This window comes from Saccopteryx leptura, chromosome 6 (assembly GCF_036850995.1).
Source record: "Saccopteryx leptura isolate mSacLep1 chromosome 6, mSacLep1_pri_phased_curated, whole genome shotgun sequence".
NCBI classification, from domain to species: Eukaryota; Metazoa; Chordata; class Mammalia; order Chiroptera; family Emballonuridae; genus Saccopteryx; species Saccopteryx leptura.
In genome coordinates, this window is record NC_089508.1 from 189561907 (window position 1) to 189580251 (window position 18345).

Below are 18345 nucleotides of genomic sequence, written 5' to 3' on the forward strand. Positions count from 1 at the left end.
ACGAATGGAGGATGCCTATGTTTTTGCCGGCTCACTAGAACAAGGGTCAGTGATCTCAGGCCCAGGTCCCAAATCCAGCCGGGCGCTGGGTAAATGCAGTCATACTGGCACGGGGCCAAGCCTGGGATGTGTGGTCTATCTACGGCTGCTTTCGTGCCACGACGGCCGAGTTGTGTCGTTGCGACAGAGACCGTAGGAACCGCGAAACGGAGAACAGCGTCTTGACTCTTCGCGTCTTGACAGGAAAAGCTTGCCGACCCTGCTCTTGAAGGACCTGGCCCAGAACCCAAATGCCCTGTGTGCTGCCCTGAGCTCTGACTTGAGAGCTGGCTGCAAGAGAAGATAACCTGGAATCTGATACCTATTAGGAGGAAAAAAGAAAAAGAAAAAAAAGAAAATGCCTCTGTCTGAAACATTTTAAGTAACCCCAAGAAATCTTCCTTCGGACACTTTGTTATGATCTACTTCCTCCTGGTATGTTTGGGTCTGTCTGCGTCCCCTCCTCCTGGCTTTTCTCTTGTCCTTCTTTCCTCGTTGCTAAATTGCCGTTCCAGATCTGGAAGGTCCTGGCCCTCGGCGGTGTGTGTGAAAGGCCACATTCCCCGATGGGAATTACTGAGCGGCCGTGCTTCCTTCTCCCCGTGTCTGTCCCCCGGTGCGGAGAAGCCAGCCCGGCAGTGTGGCCTCCCGGAATCCGGGCTGCGGTGCTTCGTGGCGCTTGGCCAGGGGGTCCTGGTGACAGTCTGAGATGCCCAGGGGGGGCCTGTGAGGTGTTCTCGTGTGTGTCCTCCTCCAGGTGCGGGGTTCACCTGCAGTGACTACGAGCCCCACCAGGGAGTCAGAATTCCTTTTGAAATAGCACTTAAAAAAAAAAACAAAAAACCACTCCCCCACTCCCCACCCAAAGATGGGCTGGGTTTTCTTTTTGTTTGTTTTTCCTTGGAGCTGGTTTTAATGACCCAGTTGCTTTGTTTGAAAGCCATTTATTTAGATGACAGATATGTAGATGTAACTGGATAAATAAAAAAATGTGAAACCGAGACTTGAAGCAGTGGTTAGAATACAAACACTCAGGGCCACTCCCTCGGACAGGGTGCCCCAGACAGAACAATGGCTCAGAAGTGACACTTAGAACCTCCCCCAGCCCCCCCCCCCGACCCCCCCCCCCCCCCCGCAAGCATCTCCAAACCCCCAGGTCCCATGCAAGAAACTGAATTTTCATTTGGCACCAAATACCCACACAGTCCCTGCCCCCTCTCCACCCTTCTCCTCATTCCTAGAGTGACTTTCACGTCCATCCCTGCACTGGAGCCTGCCGCCCTCCACCAAGACAGCACCAGACTTGGCAGCACCAAGTGTGTGGTCCAGCCCAGCCCGGGTGGGCCCGCTGCCCCCTGCCCCAGCCCACCGCCCCCGCCCCCACCCCCCCACTCCCCTTCCCAGCAGAGGAAGCTGCAGGCCACGCCCAGTGGCTCCACGGACGGAAAGGAGACAGCTACACAGAGAGCCCACACGGCGTGTTCACTTCAGGAGGCACAAGGGTGGACCCCGCCGGGCCCGGACAAGACCTCGCTGTCGCCCAGGGAGTCTCCGCCTCACCTGTTCATTCCGCTAACATAACACCTTCATCCAGTCTGCAATCCCCACCAAATCCTGCGTGTGACATCCCCCCTCTTTAATGGCAAATGTTTTGGAATGTCCATAGAGAAGAAATGGACGGCCTGGAGGAACGATTTCCCGGCCCGGCCTCGCGTTTCACCTCCGGATGTCAGAGTACTCGGACTGTTCTTCCTCCCACTCGCTGCTTCCAGAAGTTCCCTGGGCCCCGGGGTCCGCCGCTCTGCCCCGGGCATGGGCGTTGGGGGGGCTCTTGCTGCCTCGCTCGCCCTTGGCACCTCGGAAGGCCTCTCTGCTGCTGGGTTCCGAGGGGTGGTGGGCCCTGGAGAGCTTGGCTCTGTCCACCTGCGGCGGGCGCTCAGGGGGCGCCGTGGGGGGTCTCTGGATGGCCGAGGTGCAGAAGCTCAAGATGGAACACAGGCTGCCCCAGTTCTGCTCGCACTGAGCCTGCACGCTGCGGGTGATGGCCTCCTTCACCTCCTGCCCGCAGGTCAGCAGCAGGTTCACCAGGTCCACGTACGGTCTAGAGACGGAGAGCAGAGAGACCGGGAATGGAATGAGTCCCCAGCGGGGCCTCAGAGGGCAGCGACCGTGGCAAGGAAGATGGAGATGGTCAGCCCAAGACCCGGCTTGGCTTTGGTTTGGTGGAAGAGCTTCCGGGAATTACCTCCGGACTTGACCCATATTCTTTGGAGTGCTAGTTTCAAACGCTATTTACTGGGTGACTACCCCGTATCAGGCCCCCTGCCGGGTATTGGAGAGAGTTGGCTGCTTGGGACAGAACCCAACGCAAGAGAAAGGGCCGGTCACAATGACAGGTGCATATGACAAAGGAAGAGCGTCCGGGGAAGGTGGGGTGGGAAGGCCCGGCAGGGCGGCTCTGCGCACAGTGACAGGAGGGCCAGCGAGCTTTGGGCACGCTTTGGGGTGTGCTAAGTAGGAAGGTTCTAGCGGGCATGGACGTGGGTCTTGGGGGCCATTAGGCAAATGATAAAGGGCCTTAAGTACCAAGCTGAGGGATATTTTTTGGTAGGAAAAGAGGAGCCACTGCAGGGTTAGGACTCAGGGAACCCCAGACTGTCCCCTCACACATGGTGTCCGCAGGGCCCGTTGGCTTTGTGCTGGGTGTCCCTTCCAGACAATGGCCCCTGCTTTAGGCTCATGATGAAGAGGGATGATTCTCTAAGAGACCAGATGACTTCCCTGTGCACCTGGAGGAGTCTGGACCAGGTGGAGGGCGTGTGGGGGGAGACCGCCTCCCTGGGAGGCCATGTCGCATGGAGCGCTTTTCTGCGTTGGTGGTCGGGACTGAGGAGCAGGCCCGGCCCTTTAAGCATCTTTGCACCTGGGCCCCCCCTCCGGAACCGGAACCATCTGTGAGGACCGGCTCTGCGGGGACTAGGTGCTGGGAATGAATGAAAGCTAGCTGTCTGACAGATGAACACGCCTGGTCTGGGAGGGGAGAGCCGGTTGCTCCGGCCATCAACCCAGCAGCCGGGGGGTCTTCCTTGAGGGCACAGGCAGGAGGGATGACAACAGCATGCAAAGCTTCCTCCTGGGGTTTGGAGCCGGGTGCAGAAAGGTGGGAGCAGTGTGCCCACTTTCCATATTTATGCCCCCCCCCCACTAGGAACAGGTGTCCCCAGCAATGGGCTCTCCTGTGGCCCACTCATTAAGCCCTTTTCCCTCCATCTCACTGGCCTGTTAACCCCAGGTGGGGTACGGAGTGTTTCATGTGGCTCACCAGCATTCTTTAGCAGACCTCGGCTAGCGAAGTTTCTGGATCTATCTGGCCAGGAGCCTTGCAGCTCGGGGCCCTCATCTCGGGCAGAGAAATCACTCTGGACCACGAGGTCACTAATAAGGACCTTGACACCCCCCCCCTTGCGGGGAGCCTGGGCCACCTGCGTGGCCACATTATGCCCCCCCCCCCCCCCGGGCTTACTCTTTTCTTTGCAAGTTGGCAGCGGTTGCTGGGCAGGAAGGCAGATTGTGTTAAGACCGGGGAAGTAGTTTATTGCTGTTTTTTTTTATGAATTAGTCCTCAATTAAATGGACTGTCCTCATTTCATCGATGTAAAAGGGGATTCGAGGCAGGGGGAAGGTGGCTTTCGGAAGCTCCTGGGCCTGGAAGGTCCCGGTCTGGGCAGAGAGTGGGGAGGAGTGTTCGGGCTGGTGGACCAGGCTGCCCTTTAAGGCCTCCTCGGTGCCTTTGGAGTCAGGGAGTTTGTGCACGGCTGGTGGGCGGGGCGCTCAAACTCTCTAAGGCAGGCCCCTCACACACAGGGACAAGGTCAGTGATGACACTCTTCGTCAGGAGCTGAGAGTAGAGGCCCTGGGGCAGCTCGGGGAAGATGGTCCATCAGTGCTGGTCTCCCTCCACCTTTAGGAAACGGGCTCCTGACGCCCTCAGGGGGCTCCGGCCCACCGAGGGTCTCTGCTAAGAAGCACCTGCCACTTCTCTGGGGCTCTGTGAGCAAACTGCAGGGGCCGAGGACCTGTCAGTCTTTTGGGGACACTAACCCAATACACCTCTTCAAGTTTCTCTCCCCAGAGGGAGGGGAGGGGCTCGCCGCCTCTCGGCCTCCTTCACCAGGGCGGCCGGCCGGCCTGCCAGATGGCTCTCAGAACCCAAGGTGGAAGCGAGCAGGCTGGACGGGCCCACGTGCTCTTTGGCCCCTGGCACCCTGAGCTGTGAGCCGTGGGGAGGGGCGCGAGTTAATCTAAGCTGTGCTCCGAACTGGCGTGGTGCCACCTCGGGCTGCAGGCTCAGCCAGTGTCTAATGACAGAGCCCAGCTCTCTCGACTGGGTGTTAGCAAGGATTTAAAAAGAAAAAAAAATTCTTGGCCGGGCCGTGCCTGGAGGCTGCCAGCACCCAGTGACAGGGTGTGGAGCAGTAGCCAAGGCGGTTGATACGGAGAAAGTGGGGTGGGAAGGGGTGAGGGGACCACTTTAACTGAACTTGACAGCGTTTGGGGGGGGGTGGTGGGTGGGAATGGGGATGAGGAATAGAGACGATGTGGACACTGGGGTGACTGTGATTTCCTTCTCTCTAAAGCAGGGGTCCCCAAACTACGGCCCGCGGGCCGCAATGCGGCCCCCTGGGGCCATTTATCCAGCCCCCACTGCACTTCTGGAAGGGGCACCTCTTTCACTGGTGGTCAGTGAGAGGACCACTGTATTTGGCAGCCCTCCAGTGGTCTGAAGGACAGTGAACTGGCCCCCTGTGTAAAAAGTTTGGAGACCCCTGCTCTAAAGTCAAAAGCAAATTCAGCACTCTTACCCTGTCTGTGAGTGAGCAATGCCACCCATTCTTACACGGTCTTCTTGATTTGGGGGCACTGACAAGATCCTTTGTGCCAAAATCAGTTAAGATAATTAAAAAAAAACAAACCCCAAGAAACTCATTCCAATGAACGCACGTGCGGCATAGTCGTGGCCTCAGAAGGGGAGGGGTTAGTGGGGAGCTGGAGTTACGTGGGACCTGCCTGGAGGTGCTGGCTTGGCAGGAGGCAGGGGGACTTGGGTTCAGTGCAGAGAGCTCCTCAGAGAGGCACCTGCCTTTCCAGAGCGGGCTGGGGGAGGGGCTGGGTTCACAGGTTCGTTCTAAAGGATGCGAGGAGCCCTTCGGAAGTAAGGGTGTCACGTGGTCCCTCAGGCCATGTTTCCAAGGAGGAGACACCAGAAAGCCACAGTGCTTTGGGGGAGGGGTTAGGGGGGTACTTTAAAACCTGCAGTTTTCTGAAAGAAAACTTTTCTGCAAAAAGGTACTTCTTGGCTCTGGGAATGTAGTATAGACTTATAAAGCAGGTCCCCACTGCCCATTCTGGAGGCCACTGTCTCGCATAGAATGTGGGTTTAGGACAAGTGACCTTCAGCTATACGGCGTTTGTGTCTCCCAGGGGTGCCTGGAAGGAAGGAACTTCCACGGCGCTCGCCTTGTGTAACGGGAGAAACACTGGCTGCCTATGGGGACCGGTGAGCCTCTAGCAGGTCTAGTGGGGGGGGGGGAGAGCAGGCCAGGAGCAAGGAGGTTTGGGGTCTGTTCCTGACAGCTGGCTTCATGCAGGTACCTTGCCCATTCCCAGGCTGGGAAGTAGGAATCAGATCTCCGAGGGAGGTCTTGAACCTCTTGGGCGATGGGGATAGTAATCTCTACCTTGCAGCATGGGTAGGAAAGGCACCTGATACAAAAAATATTCATCAAGTGTTAGTGTAACTGCGGGGAAAGGCATCGTTGGTGTGCTCTTGTCGAGAGCGGCCGTGGAGCGAGGCACGGTGAAGCTTGCAATGCTAACACTCACCGGGGTGTGGCAAGATACCTAGGCCCTCATGACCAAGTCGAAAGTGACAGGAGGTGGTTGTCCCCCATGATCTAAGCGGTGTGGGTGGGGTGGGGAGCAGCCTGTTGAGTGACATGGCTGGGGGGGAAGGCATGCCACGGACTAAGGAGCAAGAATTCATACAGTTGTACTGATTTGGCCCAATGAGTCACCGTGGAAAGAGCAACGGTGCCGTCAAGCTGGCAATGACTTGTCCTGGGCTGCTTAGCTAGTGACGTGTTCCTGTCCTCATTCTCCCAGGAAGGAGCCGTCGTAACCTTCAGGGGCCACCGACCCTGCTGCCCGTCGGGAGCAGCTGTGCACGCACAGCTGTCACCGCTCCGCAAGATTCTGGATCCCGTGGATGGCGTGCTTTTTAAGGGGCAAGAGAGCCCGGGTTTGTTATTGCATTGCGAGTCTTTGAATAAGCGAGTCCCTATGTCTTCGCTTGGGCATAAAGACGTCTGGCTGATTAGAGTTTTGGGCATTTGTTTTGTGTTCTCTCTGGGAGGGCATTCGTGTGGTGCTGAAGGCGAACTGAACTTTCTAAGGGCGAGGGGAGCTTACAGAGGCAGGAAAGGAGACACCTAGCGCTCGCAGCGTTTGGCCTTGAAGAGGGGAGGTTCCGGAGTCAGACTGCCTGGCTCCAATCCTGGCTTTGCCTCTCACTGTCTGTGTGGCCTTCGCCTTAGCGAATCTCAGTTTTCTCATCTGTACAATGGGGATGAGAATGGTATCAGAGCAAGGCTGTTTGTTGTGCGGATGGAGTGAAAAATTCACGGACAGCACTCAGGCCCTCGGTGGATGCTGGACAGATGTCACCCGCTTCTCACTGGTCTGCCTCCAGAGCTCCCGGGAACGCTGAAGAGAGCTGCTGGGGTCTCGGCCAAAGCGGCAGACAAGGGGCATTTCCGAATCCTACTATTCTGTGCTAAGTACACGAGTTTCCTGTTTCTATTGCTGACGATTTTGAAACTGGCGGTGGAAATGTCTTTCGCTTTCCCTGAAGGTCAGCAGGAAAGGCGCTCCCAGGGGAGCCGAGCCAGGTCCACTTTGGGAGGAGAACTGCCACCTCCCGCCTCTGATGGGAGAGTCCGCGCCGCCCCCCACTCATACATAAGGCCCCCGCCCCCGAGAAGAAGACACTCACTCGTGCAGCAGCAGGTCCCTGAAGTGGATCATCTCCGCCATCACCCGGGTGTTCTCCTGGGCGGCAGAGCACAGGTCGTGCTTGAGGTAGCATTCCCGCTGCAGCTGAAACACCATTTCCTTAATGGCCGGGCACTTCCGGCTGATGCAGCCGAATCTGTGCCGAAGAGCGTGGGCCTTACACCTCAAGGCGTCCTTGATGAATGACTTGCCCTGAGGACAGAGGACAAAGGAGGGACAGAGAGGGGCAGAAGAGATGAGCGCTTGTGACACGCTTAAGGCACTGACCCCTTCGGGGCTCACCCAGGAGCGCTCTGATGACTGAACCCCTAGGCCCTCGCCACGGACTGACTGACTGACGTCCCTGCGGGTGACAGGCTGATGTAGCCTCAGGAGGCACGTCCAGGGTGACAGGATACCTCTGGCATTTGGCCAGAGAGGATGTCACTTGGGGAGACTAACAGATCTGCCTCCCCTCCTCCATTCTCCCCCCCCTCGCTGCTCTACTAGTGTCCCTTGTGATGATGAGGCTTGCGTGGCATCTGTCCCCAAGGCAGACAGACCGCGGCTGGCTATCTGGTGACAACTTTTCTGGAACACAAGGGGACTTTGGCCAGATGTAAACCCAGCACTTCTTGGTGGTTCCCAGCGTTTTGCCCAAGTAGAAGGCGCCTGCTTGTCCAAGTCTCACACCTTGCCCTCTCCCTCGGGGTCCACGAGCCATGTCCAGAGGGGCTGCTGACCGTGCCTGTCCTCTCTGCCTCCATGCCTCCCAGCCCACACTCCCGTCTCCCCCCTATCCTTTAAGGAGGAGCATTCTTTTCCCTTTTTGAAAACCATTTGACTCCTTTAAACTGTTAGGATTACTGCCACTAAAAGGCCCGCCTGGCACACTGCCTGGCGGCATCTGGCCCGACCGCCAGCCCCTCCCCCACGCCCTGGCTCTGAGTGGCAAAGGCAGCCAGGCATACATCTGGCCCACACGTCTCCTTCCTGGCAACCTCTTTAGATTGTTCTTATCCTAGAAAGGAGACAGCTGTTGGGGCTGTGGAGGCGCAGCTGGGCCGTTCGCTCCCTTATCAACCTTGGGGCAGAGAGGCATTGTGGGATATATCTACCCAGGGATGCCGCACCCCCATTACTATAGAAACGAGCTGTCCTTGGAGAGGTCACCCCTGTTTTTTAGACAGGTCTGGAAGGAGCGGAGTTGAGAAAGTAAACGGGTTTAGGTTGGGAGTGGGAAGCCAGCCAGCACGCTTATTTCGGCCCTCTCCTTTAGAAGCAACTGAATTGTCTATACAGATAGTGTCTGGTCACTAAGAACCACCTCCCCCTGGCCTCTCCCCTCTGACTCTCCAGTGGGAGCCGTAGAGGATGGAGGGGAGGGTGTGCCTGTCCTATGAAGTAGTTATGGGCCAGGAACTGACTTGAAAGGGGTGCTTCTCACTTGAGAACATACTCCTGCCGGTTGAGAATAAAGGGGGAGATCGATTTGTGTGAGGACTGCGGCGATCTGTTCTTCGTATTCCTCCCTGACATCTTGTGGGATTGCCCCCAAATACACATCTTGCCTCTGGATTTCCTGTTACGTTTCCTAATTCCAGTCCATCCAGAAGGGATGCTTTTTTTTTTTTTTTTTTTTTTTTTAAAATTTAATTTTATTTTTTTCTGAAGCTGGAAACAGGGAGAGACAGTCAGACAGACTCCCGCATGCGCCCGACCGGGATCCACCCGGCACGCCCACCAGGGGGCGATGCTCTGCCCATCCTGGGCGTCGCCATGTTGTGACCAGAGCCACTCTAGAGCCTGAGACAGAGGCCACAGAGCCATCCCCAGCGCCCGGGCCATCTTTGCTCCAATGGAGCCTTGGCTGCGGGAGGAGAAGAGAGAGACAGAGAGGAAAGCGCGGCGGAGGGGTGGAGAAGCAAATGGGCGCTTCTCCTGTGTGCCCTGGCCGGGAATCGAACCCGGGTCCTCCGCACGCTAGGCTGACGCTCTACCGCTGAGCCAACCGGCCAGGGCCAGGCATGCTTTTTTTAGGGAGCCTCCAGGACTGCGCATGTGCGACCTCTTTCCTTCGCTGGGTTCTGCTTCCCCTCCTGTCACCCCCCACGTCCTCGGCAGGGTAGGCTGCCAGCCCCGCCGCGTCCCTTCCTGGTTCCCGGGCAATGCTTTGTCCGGCTCTCTATGGGATGTCAGTCTCTGGTGACATTCATAAATCACACCTAAACTGTTGGCGCTCCTCCAAACGTTGTCATGACTCTGGTGAAACGGGAGAGGAAGTTTATGAGAGGATAACGGGGCTTTGCGGTGCGTACAAAGGCTGGGGAGGACACGTGGAAGGTGAGCGACATGCCATCGGAAATGTTCTTGGACGGCCAGCACTGGACCTATACGGCTGCTGGTTGGGTTCTTTACCTGCCCCATGCAGCAACTGGGCCTTGCCCTTGGGACCCTGGCACTACCAACGTGGGTCAGGCCCTGACAATATTGACTATACGGAGCAAAAGAGAAGTATAGAATTGCTAGACTTAGCCAGGGTTTTCACTTTTCAGGCTGAAATAGGAGGTACCTGTACTTAGGGGGGAAAAAAGGTCCGCTCTTCTGGGGGTCCTGATTTATCCACAGTACCTGCTCACACACACCCACTAGGAGAAGATGCACTTCTCTCTGAATTTTGTCTCATTTATTCTTGCCTGGTAGGGGGAAATCACTTTTGGAATGTGTTCCCCAACCTAGTGTTCCTAACGTGATGAGCCTTGCAGATCCGGCTCTGGGGGACCAGACACAGGGTGTCCCCCTTAAGAAGATGTCTATCACCTGGACTTTTGTCTTCTTGGCCAAGAATCCTCTGGTAATTGTTCAACTTGGCTTCCAGTCCTACTTTGCTTGTGTAGACCCAGCTTCGGAGTGGAGAAGGATTCTGCCTCTATGACAGGTCCAGAGAACAGGACCCCCGGGGGCTGGGGTGGGAGTACACCCTGACTGTCCCTTGCAAGCACTCAAACGCACCACAATGATCCATAAGGAAGTCCGTTAAGTTTTCTAATGAACACCTCCATCGCGCTACGCTACTCCCCAGCCGTCTTTGGACTCTATGTGGTTTTTACCTGGGCATCGAATTTTCCAGCGTTGTGCAGAAAAGTCATGCAAATCCCATGTAAGCCCCGAATTTCACAAGAGTTGTTCTCGAAACATTCAAACACGCCGCACCCCACGTCGCCGGCGCTGACCAGACAGTGCTGGATTTCCGCTGAAACGAGAATTACATACAGACATGTCCAAAATTCTCAGCCATGCCGGGGAAGGCAGAGAGGTTAGTTGAAATCAAAGTGCTGATCGAGAGAAAAACTTAAGGGGGAAAGAAAATAAAAGTTAGAATGACTATTTCAGGATCAAAAAGCCAGGGGAAGAAAAAATATCATTGAATCTGCTTAGCTGTATTTATAAAAAAAAAAAAAGTCAAACTTATGTTACAGAGATCACAACCAGGAGTTAGGTCTGAGTACCTCATCCCCCCCCCCCCTCATCCTTCCCATTTTATTCAAGTGTTTGTGGGAATCTGTAGCTTGAGAACAGAAGATAATTCAGCTTTCTAAACCCACAGACAAAATAAATAAATAAATAAATAAATAAATAAATAAATAAATAAGATTTTAAGTGATTAGCTCGCCCCTCCCTCCTGTTGGCCTTCAATGAAGTGCCCCTTCTCTGCTTGGAACTTGAAGAGGCTGTTATTAAATCACAGCCATTTCCTTCCTGACCCCCACACGAGAGCATCCAAAAAGCAGTTTCAGTTCAGCTTTATGATTCAACACCTAAAAATCAAAACAAAATTCCTCCTATTAAGGCAGCAGCACCTCCAAACCAAACCATCCTCATTAAAAACCCGGGGCCAGGGAGCCTGATTTCCCAGCAGGCTCGGGGCTCCAGTCAGATGGGGGGGCTAGCTTGCAGCAATGCCACCTTCGCTGGTCAGAGGCTCCTTGTCAGTAGAGATCCGGTGTGAGATGTTCCTTAATCCCCTAGAAGTCCCGAAGCCTGGAGTTTGCCACCCTCCTTCACAGAATGTGGCCCTAATTCGCCTGTCTAAAAGGACTGACTGAGGCAGTTAACCGGCAAGCTGCCGGGTGCAAAGCCTCCCTCCTTCCCCTCCCCCCCCCCCCCAATTCCTTGATTTAAACCAACTATCAAATTACATCAGAAAAGTATATTTTGGAAGAAGGGCGGGGTAGGAGTAGATAATCCCCATTCAGCTTCAAGCTACAGAGAGAATGAGGGGGCGTGTATTTGTTGAGGGTCACCAACTATCGAGAATTACGTTCGGTTTTCAGGGGAGGAGCTGGAGAGGGGGAAGGGTGGACGAGGGTCCTCCAGGGAGCGGGCGTGGGCCCGGGCGCTTCGCTCACGTAAGGAGGTGGTGGGCTCCAGGGTGATCCCACGCGTGGCCCCCCGGCGCGCCGGACAGGAGCGCGCCGGGTCGCGATCCATTCACTCAGGGAGTCCCTAATGGGCACTCCTGCGTTTCCGCTCGTGAGAGGAGCACAACCGCATCCCGCTGCTGGGTTCGCAGGTCCCCGAAATGAAGGGGAACCGCCTAGACCAGAGCCAAGGAGCTGCGGGCGGATTCTTTCTCTCCCCGGAGCTGCGAAAAGGGCCGTCCTGGCGCCCTGCATGCCTGGCTCTGCCCCGCAGTTTGCGAGTGAGCAGAGAGCCGGTTGAACAGAGGCGGCTCGTGGTTGGGGCCGTGTCACCATTTCGTAGCATGCTGACCTGCCATGCAGCGGGGGACCGCAGCAGCATCACCGGTAGAGGTAAGCTTTGCACCCCCCCCCCACACTACCATTCCGAAAGCCATGCCCACCCCCCCACACTCCACGGGCCAGTTCCTGCAACGTCTCGCCTACAAAGTTCTCGGATGTCTGGCATCTTTTGAGGAGGGGCTGTGGCCAGCCGATGGGAAGATGGGAAGAGAAGTTCTCCGAATGCAGGGTGCAGTCGGGCTCCGGGGACTCGCCGTGCCTCGGCGCGGGGTGACCAGGAAGCTTTGCACCGGATGGGGGAGTCCGGGGTCGGCACCGGCCGCGGCAGGCGCCGCCTCATTTAGCCCTCGACCCCGGGGAGGACAGCAACAAGTCCTGCCCCAGCTATTTCATCACCCTGCCAGCACGTGCGGATTCCGGGCGCGCCTGAGCCCGAGCCCGGAGCGGACCTCGCCTCGCCTCACGCTTTCTGCTTTGCGCGTCCCGCGCCACCCCAAGAGTTTGCATGGTCCTAGGTGGGCGCCCAGTTCCGGGGGAAGCGCCGCGGCAGCGCTGCGTGGGTGCCCGGTGTCGTCTCCCAGCAGTTCCTCGCCACGGGGGAGAACGCACTTACCTGTGTTCTGCAGGGACAGGCGGCCTTTCTGCTGGGAGCCTCTCTCTTGGGGACCCTCCGGGGGGTTGGTAGCATCGGTCCCCCACGCCGGGTCGAAAGTGGCCAACATCAAAGCCAGGGTCACGAACTGGCGCAGCCGCTCGGCACACATGGTTCGTGGTGGAAACCTCCCGCCAGGAGACCTGGAACCTTTGTGCTCCCCTCCCCCCTTCCTCCTCCTTCGCCGCTTCCCCTCCTCCTCCCACTCTTCCTCCTCGTTCGCCTTTTTCCTCCTCCTCGCGGCCGAGGCTGGATAGAGGTTACCCAGCGCCCTCCCGTAGCTCTCCGAAAAGCATGTGACCAGGCCGTTAGCAGCACCGCAAGTGCCCGGCAATGGCAGGGATGGTGCCTCAAATATCCCTGGAAGCTCTGGTGTCACTTGAATGAAGGAGTCGAGCAGGTGTTGTCCCGGCGGCTGGACCAATCCGAGACCCCAGCCCGTTTGACAACACGGCCGGGGGGCGGGGCCTGCGCTCAACTACTACAGGAGGAAGCCGGGCGCCGCTGGGAGCGCCCCACAAAGTTGCCGACCTGGCGGCGGCCACGCGTCTGCGTGCGCGTGTGAGTGTGTGTGAGCACGGCAGGAGATGCGTGTGCGTGTGCGGGGCCTCCGGGGCAATGGCCGAACCGGCTCAAAAACAAAAGCGAATTGCAGCTCCGGTTGCAGCTAAAGAAAGGCGAGAGGGGAAGGTCTGTGCTGGAACAGCGTCCCCGAGGCCCCTGGGTCACATCAGACGCGCATCAGACTGGGAAAGTTTTCTCTTTCTGCCGTTTGTAATTCAGTGAGAGTCCCAGCTCTGAGACCTTAACCGAGTGGAGGAGTTTTCTGGATACAGTGATGCTGAGGGCAAACTGAACACTATGGGAATTCCGGGCGTTGTGATACTTTGCATTAAAAAACCTCTCAAACTATTTAAGAGCAGAAGCACTAGATATAGGACTTGGCCAGAGCAACTGCCTCATCTTTCCCCTTCCTTTTTGCCCCGCTGAGGTGGACCGTGCAACACCTAGGGTGGCAGTTTCTCGCCCCTCCCCCAATTCAGACTGATTTCGGGCTGGGCTGCAGGGATCCAGGTGACAGACTGGACCTGCATCATTTCCAAGCGGGTGGCAGGGGGGCCCAGACAGCCCAGAGTCAGCCCGCCGCGGAGCATCGCTTGCCCGGGAGCCTGGAGCTTGAAAGGCAACTTGAGCGTCTCCAAACACACTCTTCCATTTTCCCCAAATGCGCTCTGGGTTCCCTTTACTCTCCAGTCATCTGATGGAAATGGTTAAAAAAACAACAACCCCAAAACCCGAAGAAATTCTCCCCATCTCCTTTCTTGTTGGAACTCCCTCCCCAAGCATGCCCGGGGCGGGAGACTACCCCCCACAAGCCCTCGGACAGCAGGAGAAAGTTGGGCGCTGCTCAAAGCCTCTCTTGCCCCTGCTGTGTGTGTACGTGTGCACGCTCACGTATCCCTGGCGCCGAGGCTGGGGACAGGAACTGCTCCGGGCACCGTCAGTCCGTCAGTCCGATGGCGCAGCTCTGGGGGCTCGCAGGACTGGGGGAGGGCGCTGTCTCCACCCTCCTGCAGGAGAACAGGTGAGCCCTGGTACCAGCTCCCACCCCTCTACCCCACCCAGCTCCCAGCCCACGCCCTCTGCGGTAATGCGCCGGGGAGGTTTCATCACCCACCGCCCGCGGTGACTCGGCCCGGGTCTCCGCGGCAGGACGCACTGCCTGCCTCGTTGGGGCCTCCATGTAACACAGTTGGGGGAGGGGGTGCAGGGACGCGCGGGCCAGGTCATCCTCTGGCTGCCCTTCTTCTTCCAGAGCTTCCCTCCCAGGATCCGGGCTGCTCTTGGGGGCGTAGGGAAAGCAGGGGTTGGGCGGGGGCGGGGCAGTGTGGCTTGGCTGGCTGCAGCTGCCCGGTGCATCCAGCGACCTGAACTGGGAGGGGTGGGGAAGGCGCCTACTGAGTGGGCTCTCCCCAGGGTTGCAGAGCCGGGAGCCGCTGTCCATCATCCCTGCCCAACTTTCAGAGCCCCAATAAACGGTCCCTTTGAAGGTCTGAGTCTGCAGTGGTGGCCAGAGACTGACCACTCATGCCCATGACTCCACTAGCCATTACTTCATGTAGCCTCAGATCTTTTGTGGAAGCAGGTGGGGTACAAATACCTTAAAACAGGTAGTTCGCATTTCCCAACATGCTTTTGTTTGCAGAGTCAACTTGCCTTCTTTTATTAGTTCATGAAAATGCAACTCCTGGAGATCCTTAAAAGACAAAACCTATCAAACAAACAGCCTCACTTTGGCCCATCACCAACTCCGTAAGCCCCTGAATATCTTGGGTAGGGTTTCATGCCACGAAGCCTGTTTCATAAGTGAGAACATGAGCCATGTTGGCATTTCAAAAGGCATCTGGTCACCTGGTTCTTTGAGCAGTAGGAATAGGAGTGGTCCAGCCCGGGGGAGCCAAGTCTTCATGGATGCAGACACTCGAGTCTTCCTGAGGGGAGATGCTGAGGACATCTGGAACAGCAGCCAGGCAGGTGGAAGGTCGGGCTCCTGCTGCCCCATGACCTCTGCCTTTGGCCACCATGAGGCCCCGAGGCTGCTCTGAGAGAGCATCATTTCAAAATTCATCTTGGGGCTGTTTTGCTCCAGCCTCCCAGGAGACCTTTGCATCTCCCACCTGAGCCAACTGCTCCTTTAGAAGTAGAAGACAAATGGTAACTAGATTTTAAGGTGTTTTAAGTCTAGGCACTAGTTTTTTTTTTTAATTTTTTAAAAATTATTTTATTTTATTTTTTAATGGGGTGACATCAATAAATCAGGGTACATATATTCAAAGAAAACATGTTCAGGTTATCTTGTCATTCAATTATGTTGCATACCCATCACCCAAAGTCAGATTGTCCTCTGTCACCTTCTATCTAGTTTTCTTTGTGCTCCTCCCCCTCCCCCCTTTCCCTCTCCCTCTCCCCCCCACCCCCCTTAACCACCACACTCTTATCAATGTCTCTTAGTCTTGCTTTTATATCCCACCTACATATGGAATAATTAGGCACTAGTTCTTAAAGGCTTTCTATCCAGGCCAGTTGACCAGGGCTTGCCATCTACAGTAGAATACCCATCCCAGTCAGTCCCATCAGGGCTGAGAAGGATTCTACAGAATCAGTAGGCAGTGTGCTGGGATTGCCAGTCTAGGCCACAGACCGGGGGGGGGGGGGGGGGTGTTGTGCCGGCATCTCCTTTCCTCATTCTTTTAGCTCCATAACTCAGGCCTGGTTTGGCAGATCGTGGCTGATGAGAGTGGGGGTGGAGAGGGGACAGTAATAATAGTAACATTGTTATTATTATACAGCTAACACGAATTGAGAACAGATACTGTGCCACACACCGAGCTTGTGGCTTTGGTGTCCGCCCTAGATGGGAATTGCGACTTGGGAGGAGCAAGTCCAGACCAGCTGGTGCTGCCCTGAGGTTCAGCCAGGAGTCTGCCTGGATCAGCCCTCCTCCTCTGATTAAGACCCAGCCAGCCTTACAAAGGCCGAGGCAGGCCTGCCTCTTGACATCCCAGGGCTTCTGTGGCTGATGCCCAGGGCCCACACTTTATGCTTTAACTCCGGTTCTCCAGTGAAATTTAGTTGCACATTTCAAGAGTAGTTCTTGGGGAAGAGGGAAGTTGGGCTGGGCCTTCAAAGGCAAGAGGACACTGAAAAAAAAAAAAGGGGTAAGGAAAAGAGAGAGAGAGCATCAGAGGAGGGAGGGCCAGCAGGGATACGGGCATGGAGTTGTCCGGGGCCCTGTTGTCAAGGCCTCTGTGAAAAATCTGTGCTCACCATAGAAGACCTGGTTCTCTCTCACCGTGACGGCATTCAAGGATGAGACTCCACGGTGTGCTCTTAGACTAGAGCCGCTTTTGTAATTAGGAAATGTGAGGGGCCCCATGCTGACATCGGGAGGGCGATGGATGAGAGAAATGGAAGCCATCAGTTGGACTCTTGATCTGGGCTGCGATGCCCAGCAGCACGGAAGGTGCTCTTGCTCAGGTGTGAGCGGGTGCGGGCTTGGAGGATGGAAACAGTCGTTGGGTGATGAGGTGATGACATGTAGATTGATACATGCTGTTTAGTCTGGGCTTTCTGTGAGTTCTGGATCCTGGGTGGAAAACGTGGCTTCCATGTGGAGAGCTCCTCCTACTTGAGCCTTGCCCTTTTGGGGTGACTGTCTGGGCTGATGGCACCACCTTATGGACAGAGAGGGAACTGTTTGACCAAACAGTGGCCTCTCCTCTCCACCTCACTGACTGGGGGCCTGGGGCACTACTGTTGGGTTTCCTGCCTTCTCCTCAATTTCCTTAGCGCTTCAGTTAATGCCGATTTAGGCGATCTTCTCGCAGCAGTGCCGTGGAATCACCCAGCAGGGAAATCCCTTTCAAGCTTTTTGCTTTTCCTTCCCATTCTTTGTCACCTTCCTATGAGAACCCCAGATCGACCCTGATCACGGCTCCTTTGCTTCACACCTTGATGGAGGGAATGAAAAAAGGGATCAGGAGTGAAACTGGAAAAGACAATGTCACACTCTGCTGCTGTCGGTGCCAGAATTCTTGAACGCAGTGGTCTCTCTCTAAAAAGTCCCCTTCTTTCATTAAAGTGGCGATTTCATGAACAGAATTCAGGATGGAGGACACTCTGTCTTCAGTGTTTGAGCCTGTTTGTTCGCGCTACAATGAAAGTGCTTTCTACTCACTTTTACCGTAAAAGTCCAGGGCCTTAACCACATTATGAGTTGGGAAGGCTTCTGGTGGGCCGATCTGGGAACCTCAACGTCGTTTGTAATGTTGCTCATTGGAGGAAAACATTCTCTTGAGTTTCCCCAAACGACCGATTCCCAAAGCATACCACTTCTGTGAATTGGACATTTCCTCTGTGTCATAGTTTAACAGGCAAATCATATCCCTGGATTGACTGAAAAAACAAAAGGTGAAAAAGAATAAATAAATTAAAACAAAACAAAATGGAAGAAAGCCCTGGCCAGTTAGCTCAGTTGGTTAGAGCATCATCCTCATATGCCAAGGTTGTGGGTTCAATCCATGGCCAAGGTACATGCAAAAATCAACCAGTGAATGCGTAAATAAGTGGGCCAACAAATCAGTGTTTCTCTCCCTCTCCCCCTCCCTCTTTACCTCCCCCTCCCCTCCCTCCCCCTCCCCCTCCCCTTCTCTCTCCTCCCCCTCTCCCTCTCCCTCTCCCTCTCCCCCTCCCTCTCCCTCTCCCTCTCCTCCTTCTCCTCCTTCTCCTCCTTCCTCTCCCTCTCCCTCTTTCTCTCCCTCTCCCTCTCTCTCTCCCCTTCACTCCCTCCCTCACCGCCTCCTTCTTTCCCTTTCTCCCTCCCTCTCTCCCTCCCTCTCTCTTCCCCTCTCTCCCCCTTCCTTTCTCTTTAAAATCAGTACATAAAAACAAAACAAAACAAAACAAAGAAACACCTCTAGGAGAATAGGCACCCTCACAATAAATCCATTTACTGGAAAGAATATAAAAGCAGTAGACATCGGTGTCCAGATTGTGGTTTGAGTTGTTTTACTGCCTTGCTCTGAGGCCTGAACAGTATTCCAGAAACCTTCCCTGTTTCCCTTGGGTCGGATGTCTTGTTTTCACACTGTGTACAGATCCGAACTCCAGGAAGAAAATGCTCTGGTCAGGGCTGCCTGGTCCCTGGGGGGAGGGTACTGATGGAGTCCAAGGGTCGGCTCCGTGGTGTTGGAGTACAATACAGCTTTTTCTGACTGGGTTTCAGATTTGCTCTGAGAACTGTTGGATTTCAAGTGGATCAAGGAAGAGCTTTTCACAGGG

General features: G+C 55.6%; 2 protein-coding genes across 3 annotated transcripts in view; one reads left to right on the forward strand and one right to left on the reverse strand.

Annotated features, from left to right (window-relative positions):
• Window positions 1-1451: 1451 nt before the first annotated feature.
• Window positions 1452-13227, reverse strand: STC2 (stanniocalcin 2). The gene is made up of 4 exons (XM_066388085.1): window positions 12466-13227; window positions 10200-10342; window positions 7091-7302; window positions 1452-2140 (listed from the first exon to the last, which is right to left on the reverse strand). The coding sequence occupies exons 1-4, from the start codon at window positions 12614-12616 to the stop codon at window positions 1756-1758; spliced, it is 891 nt and encodes a 296-aa protein (XP_066244182.1). The 5' UTR covers window positions 12617-13227; the 3' UTR covers window positions 1452-1755.
• Window positions 13228-13824: 597 nt separating this feature from the next.
• LOC136407727 (uncharacterized) overlaps window positions 13825-18345 on the forward strand; it is a 362146-nt gene continuing 357625 nt past the window's right edge. For both annotated transcript variants that reach the window (XM_066388086.1, XM_066388087.1), the window contains exon 1: window positions 13825-14089. In XM_066388086.1, the coding sequence (XP_066244183.1) occupies window positions 13850-14089 (240 nt within the window). In that variant the 5' untranslated portion in view covers window positions 13825-13849. The remainder of the gene's footprint in view (window positions 14090-18345) is intronic.